At 57.4% G+C, this 26,470-nt stretch overlaps 1 protein-coding gene across 3 annotated transcripts in view; it reads right to left on the bottom strand.

Moving 5' to 3' along the window:
• SDK1 (sidekick cell adhesion molecule 1) overlaps positions 1–26,470 on the bottom strand; it is a 628,823-nt gene that overhangs the window by 9,543 nt on the left and 592,810 nt on the right. For 2 of the 3 annotated variants that reach the window (XM_045164317.1, XM_045164318.1), the window contains exons 37-44: positions 25,317–25,503; positions 23,491–23,628; positions 19,074–19,235; positions 18,281–18,406; positions 6,728–6,892; positions 4,103–4,240; positions 1,264–1,384; positions 811–940 (exon numbers count right to left, since the gene is read on the bottom strand). In XM_045164317.1, the coding sequence (XP_045020252.1) occupies positions 811–940; positions 1,264–1,384; positions 4,103–4,240; positions 6,728–6,892; positions 18,281–18,406; positions 19,074–19,235; positions 23,491–23,628; positions 25,317–25,503 (1,167 nt within the window). The remainder of the gene's footprint in view (positions 1–810; positions 941–1,263; positions 1,385–4,102; positions 4,241–6,727; positions 6,893–18,280; positions 18,407–19,073; positions 19,236–23,490; positions 23,629–25,316; positions 25,504–26,470) is intronic. The other variant, XM_045164319.1, reaches the window with a different exon arrangement.

Below are 26,470 nucleotides of genomic sequence, written 5' to 3'. Positions count from 1 at the left end.
GCCAAGCGGTGGGGCGGGCCTGCGTGTCTGGCAAACAGCTTGGCGAATTCGTCCCTGTCGCGGCGTCTCTGAAACCCCGCAGTCAGGACTGGGCGCCCAGCTCCCTAACTGCGTCCGCCGGTTCGCTCCTGTGAGATGTGCTCGTGGGGAAGGGGCTTCCCCGGGGAAGTGGGGCTCCTCACGGCGCCCCCACGGCTCCCTCCGGAATGTCCCCTCCCAACACAGGGACCTCGCCCAGGACGGGCCCAGCCCCGCAGTCAGTGCCCAGGCACCAAGATGTGTGGGGCGGGGTCCTGGGGGTCACGGCTGGAGGCCGATACTCCTCGGAGGCGGGGTCTCCCTGGTCCCGGGGCTCCCGCCCCGCTCCGGTGACCCCGGTAACTGACCCAGCGGTGCTGTGACCGAAGCCCGCGCTGGCGCACAGGAGGCTGGCGGGAGGGGAAACCCCTGTCTGGGGTGGGCGGGGGTCCAGGTTCTACCAGTCGGGTGGGCTTGGGCCCCCGTTACCCCTCGGGGGTCCAGAGGCCACCACGTTCCCGGTGACCTTCAGGTCGGCCAGGTCTCTTTCTGAGCGCAGGGCGCAGCAAGGAGGTTTGCGAACCCAAAGTCCACTCTGGACCAGGGACTGATCGGGGAGATGGCCTCGCGCACCAGAGACGAGCGTGGACCCTCCCCGTCCGGGAAGGGGCGCCCTCTGTCCCGGCTCTGCCTGCCCCAAGCCTGTGTGTCTGTGGAGACGCGGCTGAGACCAGGGCAGGGCCCCAGGGCGACGGGAGGGGCCGCAGCCCGCAGCGGGGCGCGGGCACCCACCTCGGACTCCGTGGCGTCGCCCGGCTTCTCCTGGAGGGCCCCGCTCTCAGTCAGCGCGGCGCCGTTGTACTTGTTGCAGAGGTCCTCGTCGGAGTAGTGCAGCCCGCCGGGGCTCGGCCGGGGCGGGGACCTGGGGGCGGCACACCAGTCAGCCCCGCCTCCTGGCCCGCCCCCTGGCCTCATCGCGGCTGCGTCGAGAGGAAAGCCATGCACAGCCTCTGGCACCGTTTCGGTACCACGCAAACAGTTCCCAGGACGCCCGCAGCTTCCAGTGACGCCCGGAGGGGCCGGAGGTCCCCCAAGACCAGGTCCCTACACCAGAGACCTGCCTCTTTATCTCTAGAAGCGTCCTTAAACCACCCCTAGCACCCGCCCTCCTGCCCTGGGATTCGGGGGGACTCGCGGGTGTGGGCCTGGCCGGCGTGGGCCCTGGGGTGGGTGCTGCATCCCTACCTGGTCCCATTCTTCTTTGAGAAGGTGTTCTTGACGTTGAGGTGGCGGCTGTTTAGCTCCAAGGCTGCAAACCCTCCGTTGTCCAGGGTCACGGACTCCTCCATGTTGGAGATGCTCTTACCTACAGATGGGCAGAGACGGAGCAGACGCGTCAGGAAATGGACGTCTGGGGCCCAGCCCCGAGCCTCGTGGAGCAGGGCGGGCCGACCAGGGTGCTCCGGACCGCCTGCTGGAGGAGCCCCAGGCCTGGTGACCCGAGTCAGCCCCCCGGGCAGGCGGAGTCAGGCAGGGGTGTAAGGCTACACGTCAACCGTGGAGCAAAACGATATTAGCATTTTGGTGTTTCTTTTCCTTGATGCCAAAATCAAGTTGTTTATTTTTTTTTATCAGTGTCTTATTAAAGAATAGTCAGAGTGCATGAACTTTTTACACCATTGAGGATATTCAATACATTTCACAATAAAGGCTCATAGTCAGAACAAGGAAGTAAGTGGAGGGTAAACATATAAGGGGAGGGCTCGAGGGTGCAGGGTCTTTTTCCTGCAGTGACGAACATGCTCCAGAACCAACTGTGGTGATGGTCACACATGTCTGTGAACGTCTGTAACTAAAAATCACTAAAAAATGAGTCCACCAGTACATGTCAAAGCAGATTCTACAATCTGCTAGCCGAGCAAAGCTGTAAGTAACCAGGGGAACTGCAGAGCCCCCGACGGCCCCTGCCTTGCTCGGCATGAGAGTCGGTCCTCACCGCTGTCCCCCTGCCCAGGCTGGCCTCCCCTGCCCTTCCCATCTCCCCCTGCCCCTGCCCAGGGAGCCCCTTCCCCCCACCCCCTCCTTCAGATCACAGCTCGGGTGGTGAGACTGGAGAGGACGTTCCGGAGCCCTGAGGTCTCCTCCCTGCGTCGTTTCTCCATGCGGTGCCCGTCACCACCTCTCCGTTTTGTCCTGAGAGCTGGCTGGCTGGCTTCCTGCGGTCCTGCCTGCCTCCCCTGCTAGGCTGTGAGCTCTCGGAGGCACAAACCCAGGGATGCTCACACAACCTTGTTCTTGGTGACGTCCCAGCCCCCGGGACACTGCCCGAGCACACACCAGGGGCTTCACGTGTGTTTTGTTGAATTCACCAGCATTTCCGATCCCAAGGATCCTGTCTGCCGGGGACCCCACAGCCCTCCGCTCGCCTCGGTGTTCTGCTTGTGTGCAACGGGGAAAGCCAGCAGCACACACGCAGCAGCAGATGGAGGAGGAAGTCGCCTGCGCGCCGGGGTTGGGTTGATGGGAGGTGAGCAGGTGAATATTATACTCAGAGAGGAAGTCTGATCTTGTACAAGAGTGTGTCGTCCAGGAGGGGCGGAACGAGGCTGCAGCACAGTGGTTTGGGCTCTGCGTGTCTCCTGGGCGGGCAGGGAGACATTCTGGTGGACAACTTTTTTTTTTTTTCTTTTTTTCTGGGCATTAATGATGATGTTAAGTGAACGCTCCAGGGTGAGGCTGAGGATTGGAAGCTGCAGGTCAGATTGGACTATGCGGTCTGCTTCCCAGATGGAGAGGGAGAAGAGGGAAGGCAGGGCGACTTTCTCTGCACCAGACGTGGGATTCTGGGATTCTGTAATAGCATTAACTCGGGAAAATGACATGCCATTCATACACTGTAAATCCCGCAGGAATCAAATCTGATTTACGAACACTTGTTAGAAGTGAATTTACACAGAAAAAAATAAATCCTTTCTTGGAGGGATGAATGGCTCCACGTTACAGAAGCAAACGGCAGGCACTTTAGGGCCTCCTGGTTTTATTAATCCTCTTGGTGCAGGGACCGCAGTGCTGGGGGCTGCAGTCGGGGCATCTGAGGGCCCCTTTCACAGAGGACCATTTCCAGCACCCTGGAAGGTTCCCTCCCTGTTTATACTTCTGCACTAAGAACACCCACCATCCTGCCTTCTAGAAACATCCATTCATTAGGCTGCCCCTGACCTTCCTGTAAAGCAAGCCACGCTGTCTGTGCCCTTCCATGGCTGGCTCTGCCCACGTTCATTTGTCCATGTTTCTAGCGATGGCGACTCTCTCGGCTGTGGACACTCACTGGGCACTTGCTCCACGCCAGGCCCAGCCGTGCTGGGAAAACGGGGCCCAGGCTGCAGAGGGCTCAGAGCCGGGGTGCGGGCCCAGGCAGCACTCGCCCCATCGTGAGAAGGGCTGGACCACAGACCCGACTAACCGTCCTGAGTGGCACCGAGGCAACTGAGCTGCGCCCCACTCGCTGTTCTTGTGATACTGAAGGGGCCATTTCTCATCTCTTGAACACTTTCCACTTTTTTTTTTGAAGGTCCTAGCAGTGTTTACATATTGCATCCATGTGTTTAAATTTACCAGTTAAAGTTAGCACACCTTTAAATCTCTGGGTGGAAAGAGATATGATATAAAAACAGCAATCAGTGAGTGCTCAGTTGCTTAGTCATGTCCGACTCTTTGTGACCCCATGGACTGTAGCCCACCAGGCTCCTCGGACCATGGGATTCTCCCAGCAAGAATACTGGAGTGGGTTGCCATTTCCTTCTCCCACTTTCCACATTTTAATCATACTAAAAACCACTCCTGCGTTTGAGCAGCTGCAGAAATGGGAACAGACTCTCAGGGGCAGAAGGACAAGGGACACGTGGCCTGCGTGAGGGCAGAGCCGGCCAGACGCCGGTGCCCAGAGCCCCGGTTTCCTGCCTCCAGAGGGAAGTGTGCCCGTCTTAGGGACTGAAATGCGGCGTGGCGTGGGCACCCCGGACCCAGGAGGCAGAAGCCCGACGCTTCGGCCCCAGGCCCCTGGGGGAGGCGGGGGCATCCCCACCTGGGCCGCAGTGGCGGTACTTCTTGCTCTGGCCGTGCAGCAGCAGCGGGAACACCACCAGCAGGATGACCAGCAGGCTGGAGAGCGCCGTCACCAGGAGGAACCACCACTGCTCATAGAAGGGTGTCTCCACCTGAGCTGCAGGGCGACAGGCGCTCGGTTACATGGACAGAAACGCTGACCCCGCCGTGACCGGGCTGGGGGGCCCCTGCCTGGTCTGGGTTGTCCTGGGTGGATCCACCGGTTTCCCGGAGAAGAAGCTCTGGGTCCACTGTCTCTCGGGCCTGGGGTCCCCTCGCCCCCGCCCCCAGCCCAGGCCTTGGCCAGCGAGCTTACATTCTCCCAGTTTCATCTGTTGTCTGGGTTACAGGGAGGGAGGGACAGAAGTGCCCGGCCTTGCTTGTCTCTCCCAGTATGGGGGCTTTCTCCCCAGACACCCGCAAACCCCCTGGCCGCCCCTGTTCCCGCTGCCACCACCTGGTCTCACCGCCTCCGCCTGCCAGCAGAACCCCCGCTGAATCCTTGATATCGCAGGGAGTTCTCGGGTGGAAAGTTGGCCCCTCCTGCAAGTGCTGCGCCCACAAGCCTGGGTGCGCTCAGTCTAACCTGGGAGCCCCAGGACCGACCCCTCTGGGCCGAGAGCTGGACGCACCCACACCCGCCCAGGAACCTCTGCTCACACGCTGCGGCTGGGGGGCCTGTCTGCTACCTGTCGGCCTCCTCCGCCACACCAGGGCTCCCCACCCACGGAAGCTGGGGCTGTGTTCTATGTATTTTGTGCCCCCAGCGAAACTGAGAGTTACTTTGAAGGAAGATTGTCTTCTTCCTCATGTTTTATTCTGTTTACTAAGGAGAGAGAGATGGGAGTTGCTCTTTGCCAGATGCCGGATGGCCCTGGGGTCCCCTCGTGCCTTCCACCTGCTTCCCTGTTGGGGGCATCGGATGTGCAGGACAGGACGGGAGCCCCAAGGTCTGCCGCCCAGAAGCAGAAACCCACCAGAAGGGTCTCAGAGGACAGATGTGAAGCGTGTGCGCCCTGCGAGCAAGCGGAAGTCCTCTCTGGCTACTGCCACAGCCCAGGGAGGGAGCCCTGGCAGGCGGCAGCGCTTTAGATCCGACACACATGAGCTGGATTTCAGAGGAATGTGTGAGCCATGGTGCCCACAGCCCCGAGGACCTGGAGCCGTGTTCTTACGCAGGAACCAGCCTCTGCTGTCCCCTCTGCATGTGCGCAATTGCAAGCCCTGTGCATTTGGAACTGCTTTTTGTAATTTCTTATACGTGGTCAAGGGAGGCAAACCCTGAATTGCTGAACCGAGTGACGGGCTTCCTTATTCCATTCTCTCTACTTTGGGGTGTGTTTACAAGTTTCTTCATAAAGACGAAGTAGAAGAGGTAGATTTGATCTTTCTGCCTATTTTTCATTAAACAAGTGAGTGGTGCACAGGTTGTCCCTCTCACCAAGCGCCCCTGGAATTCACGGTGCTCCCAGACCAGGAGGCGCGGGGCCCGGGTGCCCATGGATGCTCCCCTCCCTCCAGGCCCACTCAAGGAAAGGATGAAGGATGTTTCCAATTTAAACAAGTGCAGTCAGCAGCTTAAACAGATGTGACTACGGGGATGGGGAACATATTTGTCTTGATTGGAAGGAAGGCTCGTGGTTTCTGGCCCAGAATCGGCCTGTGACCTCCAAACGTCTCTGCAGCCAGCTCCCTTCTCAAGTCGGCTCCAGGTGGTCGGCCTGCAGCCACCCCCACCTCTAGAGCCTGGCTTGCAATCTCAGTGGCGTGGAAGGACCACCTTGGAGCTAGAAAATCATCAGGCCCAGACCCGTGACCCCCGTGACGCAACTGCTGTCCGGGGTGCGGCCCTGAACAACTGTTTTCTAAGTGTTCCCGAGGGTGGCCCCTAAGGTGCAGCTGGGGTGGAGGCCTGCTCCTCACCTGTGCCCGGGGCCCCAGGAGCGTGTCCAGGCCGTGTAACCAGCCTGCCCCCCAGCCGGTCCCCCCACTGCTCCCCCCAGCCTCGTGCAGGCTCTCCTTTCCCTGCGGCCATCCCCCTGCACCCTTCAGGACCCAGGCCCAGGGCCATCACTTCCTCCCAGCGGTTACACCCCTCGTCACGTTACCGGTGAGGACGGGGTCTGTTGGCACCGACACTTGAGCTCCAGGTAAAGGAGCCTGGCCGCCCCCTCCATGTCTGTGCTACCCCCATGGCTGAGCCGGGGCTGATGCTGGAGCTGGCAGCCCTCAGCCTCCAATCTCAGGCACCGCATGCACCGGGCCCCTCGGCCGGCATCCCTCAAGGACGCCTGGGCTGACACAACCGCGTGTCCAGGGCTCGCGCTCTCCCCGATGGTGTCTGGGGAGGGGCAGGTTGGTGCAATCTTGCTTTTCAACTTTCGGCTCAACAGTAAGGACGCATCCCCTAACAGAGGGTCTCGGGCTGCACTTTGCAGGGGATGCCTTCTCCCCTGGGGGGACCCTGCCCAGCTCAAGCTGAGGCCCTGGCCCTGACGGAGGGCGAGAGGAGCTCAGTGAGGCCAGGACGTCTCCTCCAGGGATGGCTGTGCTCGGGGCCCATGCCGCCCGCCCACCCCCCAGGGTCCCCGGGCGGGGCTCCTACCTGACACGGCAGCGGAGGGGCTGCTGGGCTCCCCGTAGCCCGCCTGGTTCACGGCCACCACCCGGAACTCGTAGGTCACTCCTTGCCTGAGCTGGTCCAGGCTGACGGTGTAGGCCGTGGCGCCCTGCGGAATGTCCTTGGCAAACATGTCCCACAGGCCTTCGTCTGCGGGGCAGCAAGAATGGAGTTCAGGGTGCCCATCTCCCACATGGAGGCCCGGCGGGTGGACGCTGCCCGCCTTGCCCTCAGCCACCAGCTCCCCCCCTCCAGGCTGGGGCCTCGCTCTCCTGAACGGGCGCCGCCGAGGCTGCCAGCTGGATGGAAACGTCTTCCCTACGTCCTCCCGGCCTCTGGCTCTGCCATCTCCTCTAGGTGTAGGGCGCTGGCTCTTTCTGGGACATCCTGCTGTCCCCGCCCACTGCGTGTCCCTAAGCCCCAAGTTCCCTCTATCCCGACTCACTGAGGACACGCATCCCTGCCCCCAAGGGCCCAGAGGCCCCCACGCACACCAGCCTCCACTGAGTTCTCAGCCCCACTGCCTTCTCACTGGAAATGACAGTCCAGCAGGCGGATCAAAGAGGAGACGCTGAACCACAGCCTCGTGTACCAGCCAGCTCCCAGGTCTGGGGTGACGCTGTGACGCTGTCTATGCTGTCTGGGTGGTCACCGTGGCACGCCTGGTGCAGCTTTCGATAATCGATAGCGGGTCATGTTCTCTCACGGGGCGATGGCACCGAGGGGCAGCTGGCACGGAGAGGCAGGCAGGGGCTCTGGGCCAACCCCACAGGGACCTCGGCCCCTCACCTGGGGACCTGGCTTCACCTCCTGAGCCAAACCCCTGAAGCGCCTTCCTCGAGTTCCAGCATCCTTTGGAGGGGCTTCAGCGCCAAACCTGCCCTAAGACCAGTCGTTTTTAGTCTCTTTCCGGGAGCTACTAGACACAAGTATAGATTTTAAAAGATGTACTGGATTCTGACTCTTTGCAGTCCATGGGGTCGCAGAGTCAGACACGACTGAGCGACTGAACGACAACTGAATTTTGAACTTAAACGCCCATGTTCACAGAGCATTATTCACAGGAGCTGAGAGGTGATGAAAGCAACCTGTGCCCATCGACGGAGGGATGGATAAATAAGATGGTCCATCCAGCCACACGGAGAAGTGTGATCCAGCCTCAGAAAGGGAGACATTCTCGCGCCTGCTGACACAGCATGGATGAAGCGCGAGGGTGTGACACCTCGTCTCACACACACACAAACGCTGGACGGGTCCACGTCTAGGAGGTTCCCCGAGCGAATCCACAGGGACAGAAGGGAGAAGGGTGGGTGCCAGGGGCTGAGATGCGACTTAATGAGGACAGAGCCTCAGTCCGGGAAGATGAGCAAGCTAGGGACGGTGGTGCCCAACCGTGGGGACGCACTCCATGCTGCTGAGCCGCACACGCACAGAAGGCTAAGACGGCGCACGCGCATCATGCGTTTTACCAAATAAACCCTGACATACAGGAAAACAGTAACAAAACTGAAACTGAAGCCAGAAAATCAGACGCAGAGAGAAAGGAAGCAGCTAGACAGCCTTGGTGCGAAGCTGCCTCACCACGCGTGAGCTGTGTGACCTTAGGGAGAGGGTTTATCCTCTCTGTGCCTCACCGGAGAACGCGGGCAACAAAGGACATCTACATCACAGGCGTGCCTCGGGGACTGAACGGGTCAGTACTGATGAAGTGCTCGGTAAGCAGTACATCCACCGAGTGTTTGCGAAATCCAGTCTCTAAGGAGCTCGTTGGGTAAAAAGTGGGCTCCGGGCCCACACTGTTCATTTGAAGCACTGATCCTCCGTGAATTATAAATTCTGTTATAGGAGTAGGTAGGTGATCTTTACAAAGAGCAGGCAATCTGGAGAGCAACAGCGCATTTGAACGTGCCTGCTTCACAGGGAGGACGGCTCTCTGGGAAGTGCCTTGTCACACGCCTCGGAACAGCAGTGGCGCGAGGATCAGCCCGCGGTCAACAGCAGATCGCCCGTGTGTGAGTCTGTGTTTGCACAGGGCTTACAGTGTGCACCAGTTAAGCTCTGTAGTCACGGGTTAACGAAGGAATGGATGCGGGCGAGACTTGAAAGGCACAGACCTCGGTACAGAGGGGGAGCGCGATGACTATTTATTTCTAAATGCTCACCAAGACACCCATTACCATTAACAACGTCCAATGGCAAGTCATCGCTTAAGCTTCCTCTTCCTTCTGAGACCATTAGGGTTCGCACGTTCGATTGTTCTCTGTGGTCGATTTCTGGTGTGAAGGGTGTGCTTTCCCTGTAGGCCCTGCTCCCTCGCCTGGAGGCCTCAGGAGGCCCTGCTCCCGCTCCACGCCCTCCCCCCACCGGCTCCATCCACAATCACTTCAGAGCTCTGCTCAGGCCCCATTCCAGCCAACAGGGAGCCAGATGAGACTTCTGTTCTCAACGAGCTACTGATAAATCTACAGGTGGGGGTGGAGGAAAACCAACAAGGTCATCTCACCCTTTCAGATTCACCTCCTGGAGGCCAGCCCTGACCCACTCCTGCACTCTAAGAAGAGACGGCAGCGTCCGCCTCTGGGCCTCCAGGACACTTCTCTACGTTTACCTGTCTGTCTGTACCAATGGGCTCGCAAATGTTTCAAGAGTTCAACAGATATCAGTTGACATGATTCACTCCCCCTTTCTTACCTCTTTCCCTTCTTCCTTAATTCCTTCTTTTCTCCTCTTCCTCCCTCTCTCCATCCATCTTTCCTTTCTTCCACCCATTCACTCTTCCATCTACCCATCCGTTTATTTTTCCATCCACCCATCCACCCACCCGCCCATCCGCCCACCCGCCCACCCACCTCTGTGCCCCCATAGCTTTTCACAGGGCCTGGCACAGCAAGTTTTCAATAAAATAACCACCTCTATTTATTTAGTGCTTACTATGAGCAAGTCACTGTTCCAAGGGCTTTAAACATCGAATGAATCGTGTTTTCCCTCTAAGAAGATAGTTTTATGCTGTGAAAGAGACTAAAGGAAAAACACAGACCCTAATACACCAGATAGTGCCTAAACCCACTGTAATTAAGGGACTAACAAGACCGTGAAAGGTACTCCTAGACTGTCGTCAGCAGCTCGAGCACTCCTGCAGTGGGTTCTCTGAGTGTCTTTGGCACTAAAGTTTCTGTAATACTTTCCTGCTACTTGAAGAAAAAAAAAATGATTTTCCCTTCCTCTCCCGTCACCCAGAGGCCACATTTTATTTTAAATGCTCTGTCATAGCTCCAGGAATTATGTGTATTTTTCATAAAAATGTTTTTAAAATATTGATACAGAATCTCAACACAAAACAATTTACTTTACATGGAAAAATGCTGGGAGGCGGGGAGTCATACCAAGAGAATTTCCTTCTGAATTAATAGAAAAAAGTTTGTATTTTTGTTCTGCTTAATTCTGCCTTTCCAAAACCAGCATACTCAGCATTTGCGGCTCCACTTGTAACCCTCTGGGCTGTTTATCCGCACCGATGTTCATGCCGTGATCGCTGCCGGCAGAAACCCCTGGTGGCTGTTGGAACGTCCACTCTGTCTCTCCACTGCCAACTGTTTCCCTCATCTGTACTGGTCATTAAATATCTCAATAGATCAATGATGGAGAAAAGTATGTCTACACATTAGGGGGGAAAATAACATTACAGAACTATTAAGCATAATGAGATTTGTGCAACTGATTTTCCACGCACCAGGATAATCCCTGGGCTTGAATGTCCATCTTGATCAACAATTGAGGGGTGTGCAGGCCCTTGTGTGTTTCTGGGGATGTGCTTGGCCCTCTCTCAGACCCTAGATGAGGCTACCCTGCCAGGTGCCCCGGAGACCCCAGCCAGCTTCCCCTCCCCACCCTCGTGGGGAGCTTGGATTGGCCTGAGGGAAACAGTGGCCGTGTTTCCCAAAGCCACATCCCTGGGTGGCTGACGCCCCAGGCCTGAGGACCAGACCTTTGACCTCCCTGGTGGTGACGCTGACCTTCAGGCCAGGGCCACGTGACACCTGTGTTGGGGTGTTTGCGGTGTCTGCTGGGCCCAGCCCCGCTTCGGGGACCCTGGCACCTTCCTGGACTCCTGTTACTGAGACACTGCTGGGAAAACACCAGAGCGAGTAAGGTGGGGGAGCCACTGAGAAATGAATGCTGCAGAATGTTGCTGGATAAACCACTCTGGTCACACGCCTCCATCTGCGCTGACTCGGGAGGAGAGCTGTCCACCCACACAGTGTGGCCCCGCCGGCCGGTTTTCCTTTAAAGACAGAAGCTCCTGGGCTTCTGTCAGAAGCTCTGGGCCGCCCTATGGCAGTGTTTGCTTTCTAAAACAGGAAGATGGCTGATTCTGAATGGCCGCAAGGAAAGCAGGCACCCTCTGTCCACACTGGCTGCTGCCCCGACCAGCTTGTTTCCGGGGAACACAGCAAGGCGACTCTGCTTTCGGGGCCAGCACCTCCCTCCTCGCCTGGCAGCGGCAGGACACCCATGTGTCCGGGAGGACATTCTCAGCACCAGGAACCAGGAAGACCTCCCTCCTGACCAGAGCCCCGCCCAGCGCAGGCACATCCCGGGCTCTGCGCTCCGTCGGTCCCCCAACACCCAGAAGCGCAGGCAGACGCCAATACAAAAGTCTGATTTCCTGGACAGTTACACAGTCTCCAGACTGAATGAAACTGTCATTCACGGCCCGAGATTTCTGGTGCCGCTAACTCACACGATGAACGCGGGACGCCGGCTTGCAGTTCTGAGCCTGCAGCTGTTTACTTCTTCTTGTTTAGTTGCTAAGTTGTGTCTGACTCTCTTGAGACGCCACAGACTATAGCCCACCAGCCGCCACCGTCCAGGGGGTTTCCCAGGCAAGAATACTGGAGTGGGTTGCCGTTTCCTTCTCCAGGGGATCCTCAACCCAGGTCAGGTCTCCTGCACTGGCAGGTGGATTTTTCACTACTGAGTCACCGGGGAAGCCCGTTTATTTCTTGAATGCTCCCATTTCTCTTTGTATAAATGGTCTGGGTCGGAAATTTAACTGACATGGTGGGGATTAAATTTGAGGCTAAATACATCTGATTAAAAAAAATTGTATTTTATCTGGTCCTTGTTTAAGGCAGGACACACAAGATGAATGTTGAAATGCAAAGGATGGCCTGTGATGGGGGGCCCTGCCCTGGAATACACGTCCGCAGAGGCTGACTGGCTGTCACGGGGGCTGTGGGGGAGACGGGCATGAGCACAGGCTGCCGGCACAGTGGGAACCGTACCACAGCGAGCCTGCTGACGGTGCTGACTCAGCAACTTCCGTGGATTTTTTTTTTTTTTTTAAACCTTCGGCAAAACACTGATGTTTTCCTTTGTTCAGCTGAAAAGTCCTGCAGTCAAAGACTGCAGTGGACAGAATGAGTGGGGAGGGGCCTGGGGGGCTCCCAGGAGGACTGAAATTTTTTTGGGAAGACCCCCCCCCATACCCAGGGACCAAGGACCGTAATCCGTCTCATCCGCGCCCATCTCCGGGCTAAATACATTATTTGTGAAAAAAGCAACACAATGTCTGCCTTGCATTCGGTACATCCTAAATATGTATATTTCACGGCTGCTTTGGAGAGGAAAATATATTTATAGCTCCTTCAGTGCCATTCCCGCCTATTGTGTAAATATGTAAATGAGGCTTCTTGATCTACACAGTAAAATGCCTCGGAATAATCTGTGTAAATAAATCAGCTGCATATGCTCACTGCACAGTTCCCATTGCCTTCCCCAGAGCTTAGCAACACCGACTGGGAGGAAACCTTCTCAAAACCCCAGAAGTGAACCTTCGGCAGAACTGTCCGGCGGGGTCTGGGGCTGAGTCCATGCTCGCTGACCGCCCTTCTCCAGGACTGGGAGGGAGTCTGTGTTCTAGCCCCGTGCGAATTTCCTTAGTAGCTGTTCAGTTTGGGGTGTTCACGTCAGAGCATCAACAGAATTCGGTTCAGTTCAGTTCAGTGCTCAGTCATGTCCGACTCTTTCCGACCCCATGGACTGTGGCACGCCAGGCTTCCCTGTCCATCACCAACTCCCGGAGCCTGCTCAAACTCATGTCCATCTAGTTGGTGATACCATACAACCATCTCATCCTCTGTTGTCCCCTTCGCTTCCTGCCTTCAACCTTTCCCAGCCTCAGAGTCTTTTCCAATGAGTCGGTTCTTCACATCAGGTGGTCAAAGTATTAGAACTTCAGCTTCAGCATTAGTCCTTCCAATGAATATTCAGGACTGATTTCCTTTAGGATGGACTGGTTGGATCTCCTTGCTGTCCAAGGGACTCTCAAGAGTCTTCTCTAACACCACAATTCAAAAGCATCAATTCTTCAGTGCTCAGCTTTCTTTATGGTCCAATTCTCACATCCATACGTGACTACTGGAAAAACCATAGCCTTGACTAGATGGACTTTGTTGGCAAAGTAACGTCTCTGCTTTTTAATATGCTGTCTAGGTTGGTCATAGCTTTTCTTCCAAGGAGCAAGTGTCTTTTAATTTCATGGCTGCAATCACCATCTGCAGTGATTCTGGAGCCCAAGAAAATAAACTCTGTCCCTGTTTCCATTGTTTCCCCATCTATTTGCCATGAAGTGATGGGACCAGATGCCATGATCTTAGTTTTCTGAATGTTGAATTTTAAGCCAACTTTTTCACTCTCCTCTTTCACTTTCATCAGTAGGCTCTTTAGTTCTTCTTTGATTTCTGCCATAAGGGTGGTGTCATCTGCATATCTGAGGTTATTGATATTTCTCCTGGCAATCTTGATTCCAGCTTGTGCTTCTTCCAGCCCAGCATTTCTCATGATGTCCTCTGCATAGAAGTTAAATAAGCAGGGTGATAATATACAGCCTTGATGTACTCCTTTCCCGATTTGGAACCAGTGGGTTGTTCCATGTCCAGTTCTAACTGTTGCTTCCTGACCTGCATACAGATTTCCCAGGAGGCAGGTCAGGTGGTCTGGTATTCCCAACTCTTGAAGAATTTTCCACAGTTTGTTGTGATCCACACAGTCAAAGGCTCTGGCATAGTCAATAAAGCAGAAGTAGATGTTTTTCTGGAACTCTCTAACTTTTTCAATGATCCTACAGATGTTGGCAATTTGATGTCTGGTTCCTCTGCCTTTTCTAAATCCAGCTTGAACATCTGGAAGTTCTCAGTTCACGTACTGTTGAAGCCTGGCTTGGAGAATTTTGAGCATTACTTTGCTAGCGTGTGAGATGAGTGCAGTTGTGCGGTCGTTTGAGCATTCTTTGACATTGCCTTTCTTTGGGATGGGAATGAATTCAAACTGACCTTTCCCAGTCCTGTGGCCACTGCTGAGCTTTCCAAATTTGCTGGCATATTGAGTGCAGCACTTTCACAGCATCATCTTTTAGGATTTGAAATAACTCAACTGGAATTCCATCACCTCCACTAACTTTATTTGTAGTGATGATTCCTAAGGCCCACTTGACTTCGCACTCCAGGATGTCTGACTCTAGGTGAGTGATCACACCATCGTGATTATCTGGGTCATGAAGATCTTTTTTTGTATAGTTCTTCTGTGTATTCTTGCCACCTCTTCTTAATACCTTCTGCTTCTGTTAGGTCCATACCATTTCTGTCCTTATTGAGCCCATCTTTGCATGAAATGTTCCCTTGGTATCTCTAATTTTCTTAAAGAGCTCTCTAGTTTTCCCCATTCTATTGTTTTCCTCTATTTCTTTGCATTTACCACTAAGGAAGGCTTTCTTATCTCTGCTTGCTATTCTTTGGAACTCTGCATTCAGATGGGTATATCTTTCCTTTTCTCCTTTGCCTTTCACTTCTCTTCTCAGCTATTTGTAAGGCCTCCTCAGACAACCATTTTGGTTTTTTGCATTTCTTTTTCTTGGGGATGGTCTTGATCACTGCCCGATCATCAGCAAAATTGGCTGTGGTTAAAATGCAGATGCACAGGGCTGCACGGCCACCTGCCCGGGTTGTCCAGGCCTGCTGGCCGCCCTCCCCAGACCAGCCAAGTGGGTGAGCTCCATGCCTTTCAGGACAAGATGGAGATGAGACAAGTGGGCGGACGGTAGGCAGCCTGGGGCCCCTGGGGCCTCCCCAAAATGGGCTCAGTCTTCCCAGACCCTGGGCAGCCTCTGAGCAAAAACTCCCTGTCCCAGGGGCCCACACACCATAACCAAGCTCCCTTCAGACTCCACGGCTCTACAGAGGGCTCGGGGGGCCGCGGCAAGATGGTGCCGCATTTACTCTCTGTGCAATGAGGCCTGTAACAGATGACAGCTGAGCTCCAAAGCTCACGGTACCGGCAAGAGTTTAAACACTGACAATCTGTATCCGCGTTTCATCTGACTCCAAGCAGCTGCGGGCCTCCATCCTGGAGCGCAGGGGGAGTCCTTCTCGACTTTCAGAGGCTGGACAGTGAGCCGGTCAGCCTGCCCTGGTCCAGTCGGCTGCTGGAGGAGGGAAATTGCTGGCAGCCCACTTTCAGGTGGAGGGAGGCGACTCGGGCAGCGTTGTGGGTGCATCTCCTCTCCAGTGGTCCCCAACCTTTTTGGCGCCAGGGACGGGTTTCCTGGAAGACAGTTTTCCATGGACAGGGTGGGGGCGGGGGGGTGGTTTCAGGATGATTCACACGCGTTGCGTTTGTTGCACACTTTGTTTCTGTTGTGATTATACGGGCTCCACCTCAGACCAGCAGGCATCAGATCACGGAGGCTGAGGACCTGGGGGCCCCTGCCCGAGACCACGGCTTCCTCATCTTTTCTCGGTGCTGTGGACCCTCTGACAGCTGGCTGACTTTGAAGGACCCCATCTCAGAGTGGTCTCAGATGTGTGAAATACAACGGAAAAGGAAACGAGTTACACTGGTGATGCTAAGTGCCTGGCGGTACCCGGAGATGCACAGCCATGTCCGTCTCCAGGCTGCAAGGAGGGTCTGGGTCGCGTGGGTCTTCTTGGCGCCCTGGGTGAGCCATGCGGTCTTTGGAAGACGTGGTAGAGAAATGTGGATTTCCGTGACACCCTCACACCAGGGAACTCGGAAGTTTTGGCTTCGTCACGAACGCCTTGGATAAGGAGGTAGAGCAGGGTCTGCAGACGATGTAATTCCACCGTAAGGATGAGTGTGAAGGGTCCGGGGGAGTCTCTCCACGGCTGGCACGCGGCACGAATGTGGCCGTGACTCCTGCTGCCGGCAGCCTCGCAGCTTCTGCAGTGACTTAGGTGACTTCTCACCTCCTGTCCTGGGCTGAATCGCATCCCCTTGTCATTCACACCCTCGAGGCCTGATCCTCAGGCTCTCAGAACTGATCTTATTTGGAAATAGGGTCTCTGCAGTTAAGATGCAGTCATGCAGGTGGGCCCTAGTTCCATATGACTGGGGCCCTTCTAAGAAGGGGAAATTAGGGACTTCTGTGGTGATCCAGTGGCTAAGAATCCACCTGCCGGTGCAGGGGACATGGGTTCGACCCCTGCTCTGAGAAGATCCCACCTGCCTCAGAGCAACTAAGACCGTGGGCCACAACTACTGAATCCCGCCTGCCAAGAGCGCGTGCTCCGCAGCGAGAGAAGCCACCGCGACGAGAGGCCACGCACCATGACTAGAGAGTGGGCCCCACTCTCTGCGGCTGGAGAAAGTTCTCAAACAGCAAAGAAGACCCAGCACGTCCAAAACAGTAAATGAAGAAGAGAAATAAAAAGGGGACATTTGGACGCAGGCGGGAACACAGGGAGGAGGCCAGGTGACGAGGAAGGTCGGGGCCTGGGTGATGCTTCTGCCACAAGCCAAGGCACCGCAGAGGCTGTGGGCAATGTGCCGGGAGCCGGGGGAGGTGCTGGACCGGACCCCCCTGCCCCGGCTCGGCCCGCCTCGGGAACCAGCCCTGCCGACACCTTGATCTGAGGCTTCCCGCCTCCGGAACTGGCAGACAGCACGTCTCTGTTATTTAAGCCGCCCTGTGCTCGGTGCTTGGTTACAGCAGCGGAGGAAGCTACCGTGTGTTTATCAGTGAAGGAAGTGCTACTTTCAGTTAGAGGTTAGTGAAGATAAAAACGTATTTTTTTCCCATCTAAATGGTTGGAGCTCCAGAATTCTATCCATGAACACCACGGGGGCTTGGGGAGCAAGCAGGGTAACCCCTGGATTTGAGGGGCAAACAGCTTACTTCCTTTGGGTCAGCATGGCCTCCACAGCCTTGTTTGCACCCAGACCCCAGGGGCCTTTTAGCCACGGTGCTGGCTGAGCCCGGCCTGCCACAGATTTGGGGCCCTCTGTTTCCGGCTCAGGACAAACACCCTGCTTATCAGAAACTGGCCAGGTCCCAGGCTGGGGGCTGAGCATGGGTGTGGGAGCCAAAGAATCATTCACGTTTCATAGAAACCGTCTTGGTTTATGGACCAGGTTTCTCCTTAGAAGTCTGTAGAAGGCACTTCTCGTTAGGAACCTCTTAGAACCAGTTTGCTGGGGAGGAGGGGGCGCCTGTGTCACTGTGGGGTCTGCAGCGTCAGGGCCCCTTCCTCCTGGTCTAAGAGCTGCTTTAGACTGTAGTCTGAAACACGCCCAGAGCTGGACCCCATCTAGCGGGAGGGACCTGGCGATTTGCGTTCTGAGCGTGGCGCTGGCCCACCAGGCACGCTCACCCTCAGAGGTTCACGCTGGGCTGTGCAGCCGTCTGAACGTGTGGTGCTCCTGTGTGGGCGACACCCCCACCCCCGGCCGTAACACCAGATTTAACCCATCAGAAGTTCATTTTCCAATAAGTCCTTCCTAAAAGCTGAAGCTCCAACATTTGTCCACCTGATGCAAAGAGCCAACTCATTGGAAAAGACCCTAATGCTGGGAAAGATTGAAGGCAGGAGAAGAAGGGAGTGACAGAGAAAAAGATGGTTAGATGGCATCACCGACTCAATGGACATGAGTTTGGGGAAACTCCAGGAGTTAGTGATGGACAGGGAGGCCTGGTATGCTGCAGTCCATGGGGTCGCAAAGAGTTGGACATGACTAAGCGACTGAGCGACAACAACAAAAGGTATTAACTGAACAGAAGGGGAGAGCCCGCTCAGGGCGAACGGGGTCGGGTGGATCTCAGCCTTGCTCTCAGCAGGTGACGTGGGTACCACTCCTGGCAGGAGGGCTCACAGTGAGGGGTGAGCAGGACACGGTCCACCGAGACCCTCAGCCTGTCTCTGAGCCACTCGCGGGTGTCACTGGTGAGCCGAGAGCGTGTGTGAGGGGCCCTAAGTCCTCAGCATGTGTATCTGAGTGACGGTTACCCTCCCCTAAACCCAGCTCATGTGGCCACCTTGTCGTGGGGCTGATGCCCGTGAGGTTATGAGCACAGTCATGGTTATGAAAACAGAGGGTGAGGGAGTGACAGGGAGGCTCTCATTTCAGCATCACTCCCTCGGTCCCCTTGTCATCAGGGAGATACTGCCAGGCGGGCCTGTGGCTTGGACACATCCCCCCTTGTACAGACGCATGGACACGGTTTCGGGGTGGTGCCCACCCTACCTGAGGGTCTGGCCTCGATGACGTAGCCCGTGGTGGGCGTCCTGCCGGCCTGGCCCTCCGTCCAATGCAGGGTCAGCTCAGAGGTGGATTTGGTGACCGAGACGTCTCGAGGGGAGCCCGGGGACCCTGTGGACAGAGCAGAGCAGGGGGCTTTGGGGACTCCTCGCCTGCAGGGGCTCTCCAGGCAGGGCCACCACGCTCAGTCTCAGGTTCCTCCTCTAGAAAGTGGGGGTGGGGTGGGGGCCGACGCAGGCCTCACAGGGTCCCTCAGAGGATCAAGAGAGGTGAGGCGTGGAGGTGCCCCCTGGATCTGCTGCCCTGGCCTCGCCTCCATAAGCACCTCTGTAAACAGAGGCCAAGGTCGTTTGTGAAGTGGAAACCTTGGCTCAACCTCACGTGTGAAAACTTCAAAATTTTCTTGTGTATCTTGAATTGAATGCACTTATTTTGTCTTAATAATTTTCCCAGAAAAGAAATACAAACTTGACATACCTAGGAATTTGCTTGTCTATACTGAATGTGCTCATGTTCAGACACTTGCGTTAATACGTGCTTTTGAAGACAGGGTCAAGAGACTCCCCTGGGGGCCCGGCTTCCACTGCAGGGGGCCCTGGGCTGATCCCTGGTCGAGGATCTAAGGTCCCACACGGCATGGGGTGCAGCCAAAAGTTAAAAAAAAAAAAAAAGACAACGGGACCAAAAGAGGCCTGAGCTGAAGCCAGCGCTGAGCGGCCACAACGGCTCGCTGGAGTGCAGACAAACCCGTAAGAGGACGAAGGGGGCTGCTACTCACCCTCGGCCGGCCCGGCCGTGACGTTTGCCTGCAGCTCGGGCCCGTAGGCGATGGTCCGCGCCTGTACATGGAAGAAGTAGGTGACTCCCTTGGTGAGGTCCCGCACCTTCAGCCAGCGCGGCCAGTTCCCCTTCACATCCACGGTCACCACTTTGCTGACCCCTAGAGCCGCAGGAACGGGGAGAGGGGTGGATTCAGAGGGGTCCTGAGCCCCGCCTGCCTGCCCGGCTCTGATAACAACAGCGGAGGCCCCTCGGTCTGCTGAAGAAGTATTTCTTACAATTAGGAGGCGTTTAAGTGGTGATAATGGCCAATTTTCAGCACAGATAAGTGCAATTAGAGTCTAAGCTTGATAAGTGGGTGCTGACAAGGGAAGAAGCACCCTGACAACACGTGGGAGGAGGCGGTCAGGCTCGCTGGTCAGGTCAGGGGCAGAGACCCCCGGCGACCAGCATCACCCAGAGGGCAGGGCCTTGGGGTCTGGAGGGCCCCTTCCCACAAAGTCCTGAGTCACGTCAGAGGCGACCTCGGGCTTCCTGACTCAGTCCTGGAGAAGAGATTGTGGGAGAGGAAGACTCAGGAAGACTTCTGGGGGTTAAAGGTGCACCCTTCCCCCGCCCAGTGGGGACCAGCCTGTGGTGTGAAGGCCTCGGCCACGCACGACAAGCACAGCTTCGCCGGGACTTGACGCGAGGATGGAGCACTGCCAGCACGGACAGCGGTGCCTCCACCCAGAGGCCGGGACGGCCCGGGACCCTCTCCCTCAGACACGGATAGCGGTGCGCCCACCCAGAGACCGGGACGGCCCGGGACCCTCTCCCTCAGACACGGGGACGGAGCGTGCGTGATGCTGGCTGCACGGGGTTTAATTAGAAAATAGAGCTTCGATATTTTGGGAGGAAGATACATCCTGAAAAATACATAAATGCAGCCTTTTCCAGAAGGGAAAATAGAGTTTTCTATGACAAGTTTGAAAACAAAGCGTTTGGACAAAAAAGCTACAGAGCTCTAGGCTGCAGGACTTCTCAGAGCCTCCCACCCGCCGACAGCTGTCGGGCACCTCTGTGTGGGGCGTCAGGCTGCAGTGGGTCGGGCAGCAGAGGGCGTGTGGACACGCTGCACCCGGTGCCTGCTGTCCAGGGTCCAGGGTCCGCCCCACTGCGTCCCCCACACAGAGGACTGCCGGGCTTCCCGAGACCGTGGGCCGCCTGTCTGTGCTCGCTGTGAACGGCCAGTGTTCTCTGCACCTTGAGTCCTGGGGCAGCCTTGACCTCAGAAGAGCCCAAAAAAGCGTGTCCTTGTGCAAAATGGGTCCAGCTTCCAAGTTGCCAGAGCAAATCCCCCCAGTCCTGCAGGTCCCAGGGTCCCTCCTCGTGGCTTACTGCATTCACATCATGCCTTTTATCAAACACTTGATCAGCTAAATCATTCTCTTCCCAATTATTTCAGAGCGGTTCTGGTCGGAGCCTGGTTGGAGCTTTTCACTGGAGAAGCAGGGCTGTTTCTGCCCAGCAAAACTGCCCCTCAGGTCCATCGCCCGGACGGGGCTCCTGGGGGGACAGCACGCACACATGGACAGCGTCACCAGCTGATGCCAGGAGTCCTGTGGGATGTATAGTTTTTGGCAGAGCAGCACCCCCATCCCCTTTTTTTGTTGTTAGAAAAGAAATACCTTTTCCTTAGAGTAGAACCAACCCCGGGCACAGATTTTGTGAACTCTGTTCCCCCACCCCTGTCCCATCCCAACCCCCCATTCCGTCCCAACCACGGCAGAATCTTGTTCGTTTAGTCCATTTTAAAACTGTGCCCTGTGCTATAAAGCCTCATGGTGCAATTCCCTAAAATACTTCCATTTAAAACATTTTGTTGTTCATGTTCAGTAGCTCAGCCATGTCCGACTCTTTGCGACCTCATGGACTGCAGCACACCAGGCCTCCCGGTCCTTCACCGTTTCCCGGAGCTTGCTCAAACTCATGTGCATTGAGTCAGTGATGCCATCCAATCATCTCATCCTCTTTCGCCCCCTTCTCCTCCTGTCTTCAATCTTTCCCCCATTTAAAAGACATTTTTAGAAAACATAAAAACAGCTCTTCCATGGAATCAGATTCCCAAGATCAGGGCCTGGCGCTCTGAGGGCTGCTCTGCTGGGGCCCGGGGTCCACAGCACTGGGTCCACGCTGGGCCCCCGCTCCCTGGGCTGAAGGCAGCCCACCAGGTGGGGCACGCAGGGTCAGCCGGGGCGAGGGCGCCGCTTCACAACTTCTGTTTACTGTCTTCACTGCAAGCGTGTGTGTGCACGTGTGTAATGTACATATCACATCCTCGGTGGTCTTCACGGGGAGCCAGCTGCCACAGAGAGCTGACATAGAATGAAGACACCCGAGGGTCCCCTGTGTTTGCAGCCACGTCTCCGGGAGACACCGGGTCCTCTGAGACACGTGAACGCATCGAAATTGTCTGGAGCCCCCGTCACCACTTCCATGGTTCCCTGTGGGAATCCCGGATCCCACAGTGAAGGGGGCCAGGCTTCTCTAGGAGACCCCCACTCAAGAGGCCCGCACACTCATCAGACTGGCTGGCCGCCTTAAGCAGGGGGGATACATAATCCAGGAACTGGGGGGCTCTGGGGAGGGACAGGCCAAGGTGTGGGGACTCGTGTGCAAACACTTCCTAAGCCTCCGCCTGCCGGAGGTGGCTGCTGTTCTGGCGTCAGCCAGCGTTGGCCGGTGCGAGGCCCCCGGCTGAGCCCAAAGTAAGGGCTTCCCGTGCTCGGCCCCACACCCGTCACCAGCAGCCCTGCCCCGCCCTGGGCACGGCCTCCCCGCAGCCCTGCCTGGCAGACCCCACCTTCCTGGGCCACGGAGGCTGGAAGGGCTCAGGCCCAGAGTGTGACTGAAGAATCAGGGGTTCGGGGAGCAGCCATGGTCCAGGCAGGCTCCGGGTGGGACCCTGAGAAGCAGACCTGGGTTGGTGGTGAACAGGGCGCGTCTGGAAGGTCACAGGTCACCAGGGTGGCACTCAGGCGGCGGGCCTTGAGCTCTGCCCCTAGGGATGGGGTGTGTGCTGGTTGCCGGGGTGGCTGGGGCAGGTGTGAGGCCTAAGTTCAGCCTTGTTCCTGCAGGAGCAGGGCCAGAGCTGTGGGGGGGCGGGTGGGCCCGGCTCAGGGCAGCTCTGGGGGTAGAGGCGGCCCCAGGGCTCCTCGGGCCGGGCTGGGCGCTGCCAGCCACTGGTGCTGTCATGGTCAAGGGCGGCAGCCCCAGCCCTGGACAGGGCACTGGACAGACGAGTGGGAGTTGGGGTCTGGGACGTGCCAGTCAGGAACCTGGGCTCCAAACAGGAGCCGGGTCAGCGGCTGCGTGACGGAGCGCCGAGTCCCCGCCCCCACTCACATGGGCGAGCAAAACGCTGGTGTCCGGTAATTCTTGGCCCTTCCTGGCCGCTAGACGAGCAAGATCCTGGCCCATCTCCTCCAGGGCCTCTGGGGCTGTGACCGCAACCCTGGCCACACCCAGGCCACCTGTCCCCAGACTGAGCAGGGCTGAGTCGATGTGGCCCCGGCCTCTTGGCCATTGAACAGCCTGTGTCCACACGCCGCCTCTCCTGCTAGTTACCAAAGTTCATGGATTTTCTGAGACGTGTGCCCCTCTCGTGTCCACGTCTGATCTGGGATGCAGCTTGGGACTGGCGCTGCACACAAGGCCTGGGCCAGAATGCATCGGAGGCCCTTTTTCTTCCTCAGCACTTAATAAAATAACCATGTATCTCAGAGTCCACGGCAGTTGAGATGCGATGAAATAAAATCTAGGGCTTAATTTTTCTTCTTCACATCAACTCCCTGTTTTAGTTGAATGTGCTTATTTTTATAAAGGAAACGTTTATTGCGGCGCTTTAGGTGGAAAGCTAGGATCGTTAGACGTGTGGGTGGTATCTTTCCCTCCTAGACATTAAACAATCTGTAACTTTTACAGTCTGCCTGCGTCTATGACCAGGGGCTGCCCGCCCTCCTCTGCACCACGGTCCTGGGCACACAGAGGGGCAGAGAGAAAGGCCCGCTCAGCCCTCAGTGTGTGCTCTGGGCCCTGGGGCTCAGCTTCAGTCTCCTGTCGGGGAACATCCTGCAAGCCCACGGTGTGCACCCCCTAAAAAAACCCTCGCTGAGTAAACGTTAGAATGAAGGGTGGCCGGAGGAGCAGCTTGGGGCAGTGTGTGGGTCCAGTGCCTCCTCTGGCCACGCTGCCCACGTGGTTCCGGCTTGTAGTGCCCAGGTGGGACGAGCCCTGGGGCCTCAGGAGTGGCAGGTGGTAAAGACCTGGGTCGGGGCCCTAGGAGGGCAGCTGTGCGGAACGCGCCACGCACTCGGCCCGTTTACCGGCCTCTTTCCGTGTTGACGGTGGGCGCCAGGCCCTGCAAGGCTTACCTTGGACGGGCGCGAGCGGCTCGTACACCACTCGGTAGCCCTGCAGGATGCCGTTGGCCGCCACGGGCTCACCCCACGAGACGTTCAGCGTGGTGGAGGTTATTTCTGAGAACGCCAAAAAGCTGGGGGTCCCGGGAGCTGGAGGAACAGGACAGGATGTTCACTGAAGCTCCTTTTATAGCAAGAGATCATCTACATATGTGTCCATGCCTCCGCCCGGAGCAAAAATGTTTATTAGATGTTATTTTCTACTTGGTGCAGGCTCAATGCCACGCGGGGATAAAAGAGATTTACTGAGCATCCCCAACCTCCCAGGAGCAATCGGAAACTCAAACCCTCCAGAGAGCAGCAGAGGAAACGATGGTGTTCAAGCACAAAGGAGCCTGAGAAGCACGGTGACAAAGGTGTAAAAACGAATAACAGAGACAGGAAGTGCAGCGCAGACGGCACTGTCAGCTCCCGGCCTGCGCCTCTGGGGGCTAGGCTCCAGGGCGGGTGGTGGTTGAAGGCTCTGCCCTCCTTTCCTCTCCCTCTGCAGGGCCTGGAGGCCCCAGAGGACACCCCCACCCTCGTCCTCACCAGGGATCCCCTGGTGCCCAACCATCTCACGGTCCCCCTTGGTCTGGAGATGGGGAGCTCACAGGCCACCCTGAGTGGGGAGACGCTTTTTCTCGGCAGACGCAGAGGCCGGCCAGGGGTCAGGGAGCAGGCTGATCCACAAGGCCCCCGTCCACCTGGACTGGAGTCCTGAGCTTCCCTCACCGTGTGGGGACTGACGTGCCCCCAGCCCGGTTCCCCTCGGAGATGAGAAATGCCCACTAAACCAGCCCCTCCTGCCCCGCTTCCACCCTCCCCCACCCTGGGGGTCCTATGGTCCCACGATCAGCTGGGCCCACCATGCCCGAGGGTCTCCGCCTCCCACTCTCAGCTGCACAGCTCCACCCCTTCCCTCTGAGTCCACGATGGCCCCTTCCCGGCCTTGCAGGGACTGCTGGACAGGCCCCGGGGGCGCGGCCCCTACAATCTGGCTGTGGTCATCTTGTGCAGGGCAAAGCGCTCGGGAGCCCCTGCTCCCAGGAAGACTGAACCCACAGAATGTTGGAGAACCCCGAGAGGAGGGTCTATATCCCATGGGCTCCCGAACCTACTTTGCTGGCCTGTGACCCTCTGGATCTCATGAAGCCCCTCGGAGCTCCCAGGACCTCAGGCCCAGCCTCCTTTCCCTTGGGAGGCCTGGCCGGCCTCACAAAGCCCCCCAGGCCACAGGGGATTCTGAGAGTCACCAGGACAGTGAGCGATTAGCTCAGAACGCACAGTGGGTGAGGAGAGGAGGCCACGGGCAGTGTGACCCCCGGCAGGGCAGCGTGGGCATGCTCTGGGATCCGCCTGGGGCGTGTGCCTGAGAGATGGCAGGCCAGCTGCTTCCGGAGGGCTCTGCAGCTGAGGCCCCCGGGGGGCCCACACTGCAGCCCAGGCTCAGCAGGTCAACAGACAAGGGGATCCCTGCTCTGGGAGCTGGACCTGAGAGAAGCCCCCAAGGGTCTGGGGCGAATCCTGCCTGCGAGGAACAAGGCCTCATGCAGCTGGAAGCCTGTTCACCTGCCACCCTGTGCGGCTCACAGCAAGCAGCTCCATGCAGCGGGCCCAGGCTGGGGGCCAGAGACACCATGTGGGTCAGACCCAGAAATCTCCGGCTACACGGGGCTGGGTTTGAGGACCAGCAGAGCGGGGAGCTGGAGCGGGGGCGGGGGGCAGCGGCGGGGCAGGGGGCAGCGATGGGGCGGGGGGCGGCCCGGGCAGTCGGTGGGAGGCTTGCGTGCTCCTACCTGCCTGGTGGGTGCAGCCCGGCTGGGGCTCGCTCCGGGGCCCGTCGCCCGCGGCGTTGAAGGCCGAGATGCTGACCAGGTACTTGGTATGGCTGGTGAGGTTCTTCAGTTTGGCCGTGGTCTCGGGCAGGAACAGCACCCGCATCTTCTCCGTGTCGTTCTGGCTGTCTGCCTCCCAGTAGTAGATCTGTCGGGAGGAGCGGAGGCTGGAGGCCGGGAGGCTCAGAGGGGTGGCGCCCCGTCTCAGCCTGGGGACAGGTGGCCACCGAGCCGGGGCGGGGGACCCCAGTGCTCCTGGGGGGGTGAGCGCGACTCTGCAAAGGCCAGGCCAGGAGGATGAGGCCTGCGGACAGAGGTGACTGCCAGGAAGGTGCCTTAGGACCAGGCTCCTGGACGTAAGGGAGACCGACCCAGCCCCTGCTCCAGCCTGTGGACAGCACCAGCCCCCAGCTTCACTAGAGGCTCCTGCATTCTAACCCCGACATGCATCAAAGGCTGCGACTGACGTGACCCAATACTGTGGACGTTAAAACAGCCTCAGATGACGAGCAGAAGAGCCACCCTGGGCTCAGCGCTGCTGGGGGGCCCGTGCTTCTCCTGGTTCTGTTTCCTCATGTCTGGTTTACATGTGCTCATGAGCAAACGTGATGCCCACACACGGAGGTTTGTAAGGTCATCTGAACTGTTTCCCTTGACAGCTGGCAGAGAACCACAGCCCCAAGCTGGTGCCAGCCAGGCTGCCCAGAGACAGCCCCGGCCCGCAGATCTGCCTTGGCTCAGTGGGTGTAACCCGGGCCAGGCAGTCAGAGCCGTTGGCCCACATGCGGAGTGGCAGAGGCCGCGCGGGGGCCGGCTCTCCAGCGTCCACACGTCTGGCCGGGCCGGAGCGGCCCTGGCGGGTTAGCTACGCTCATTCCCTCCTGCAAGATGAACTCCAGCTTCTGCGCCCTGAACTGGCCGGTGAGGCGCTCTGCTCGAAGAGGCCGCACTAACCTGGACACTGAGGTCAATACCCACGTCAGCGTCTGTTCAGGACACTATTATTGGGAAATTATTAATAGGGAACACGCTTTGGACATACACACACACCACCTTGCCTCCAGGCTCACGGGACTTGCTGTCGCCTCATCAGTCATTGTTAACGGCCCTGCCAC

Source organism: Bubalus bubalis, chromosome 24 (assembly GCF_019923935.1).
Source record: "Bubalus bubalis isolate 160015118507 breed Murrah chromosome 24, NDDB_SH_1, whole genome shotgun sequence".
NCBI lineage: Eukaryota > Metazoa > Chordata > Mammalia > Artiodactyla > Bovidae > Bubalus > Bubalus bubalis.
This window is presented reverse-complemented; position numbering and strand designations above follow the sequence as displayed.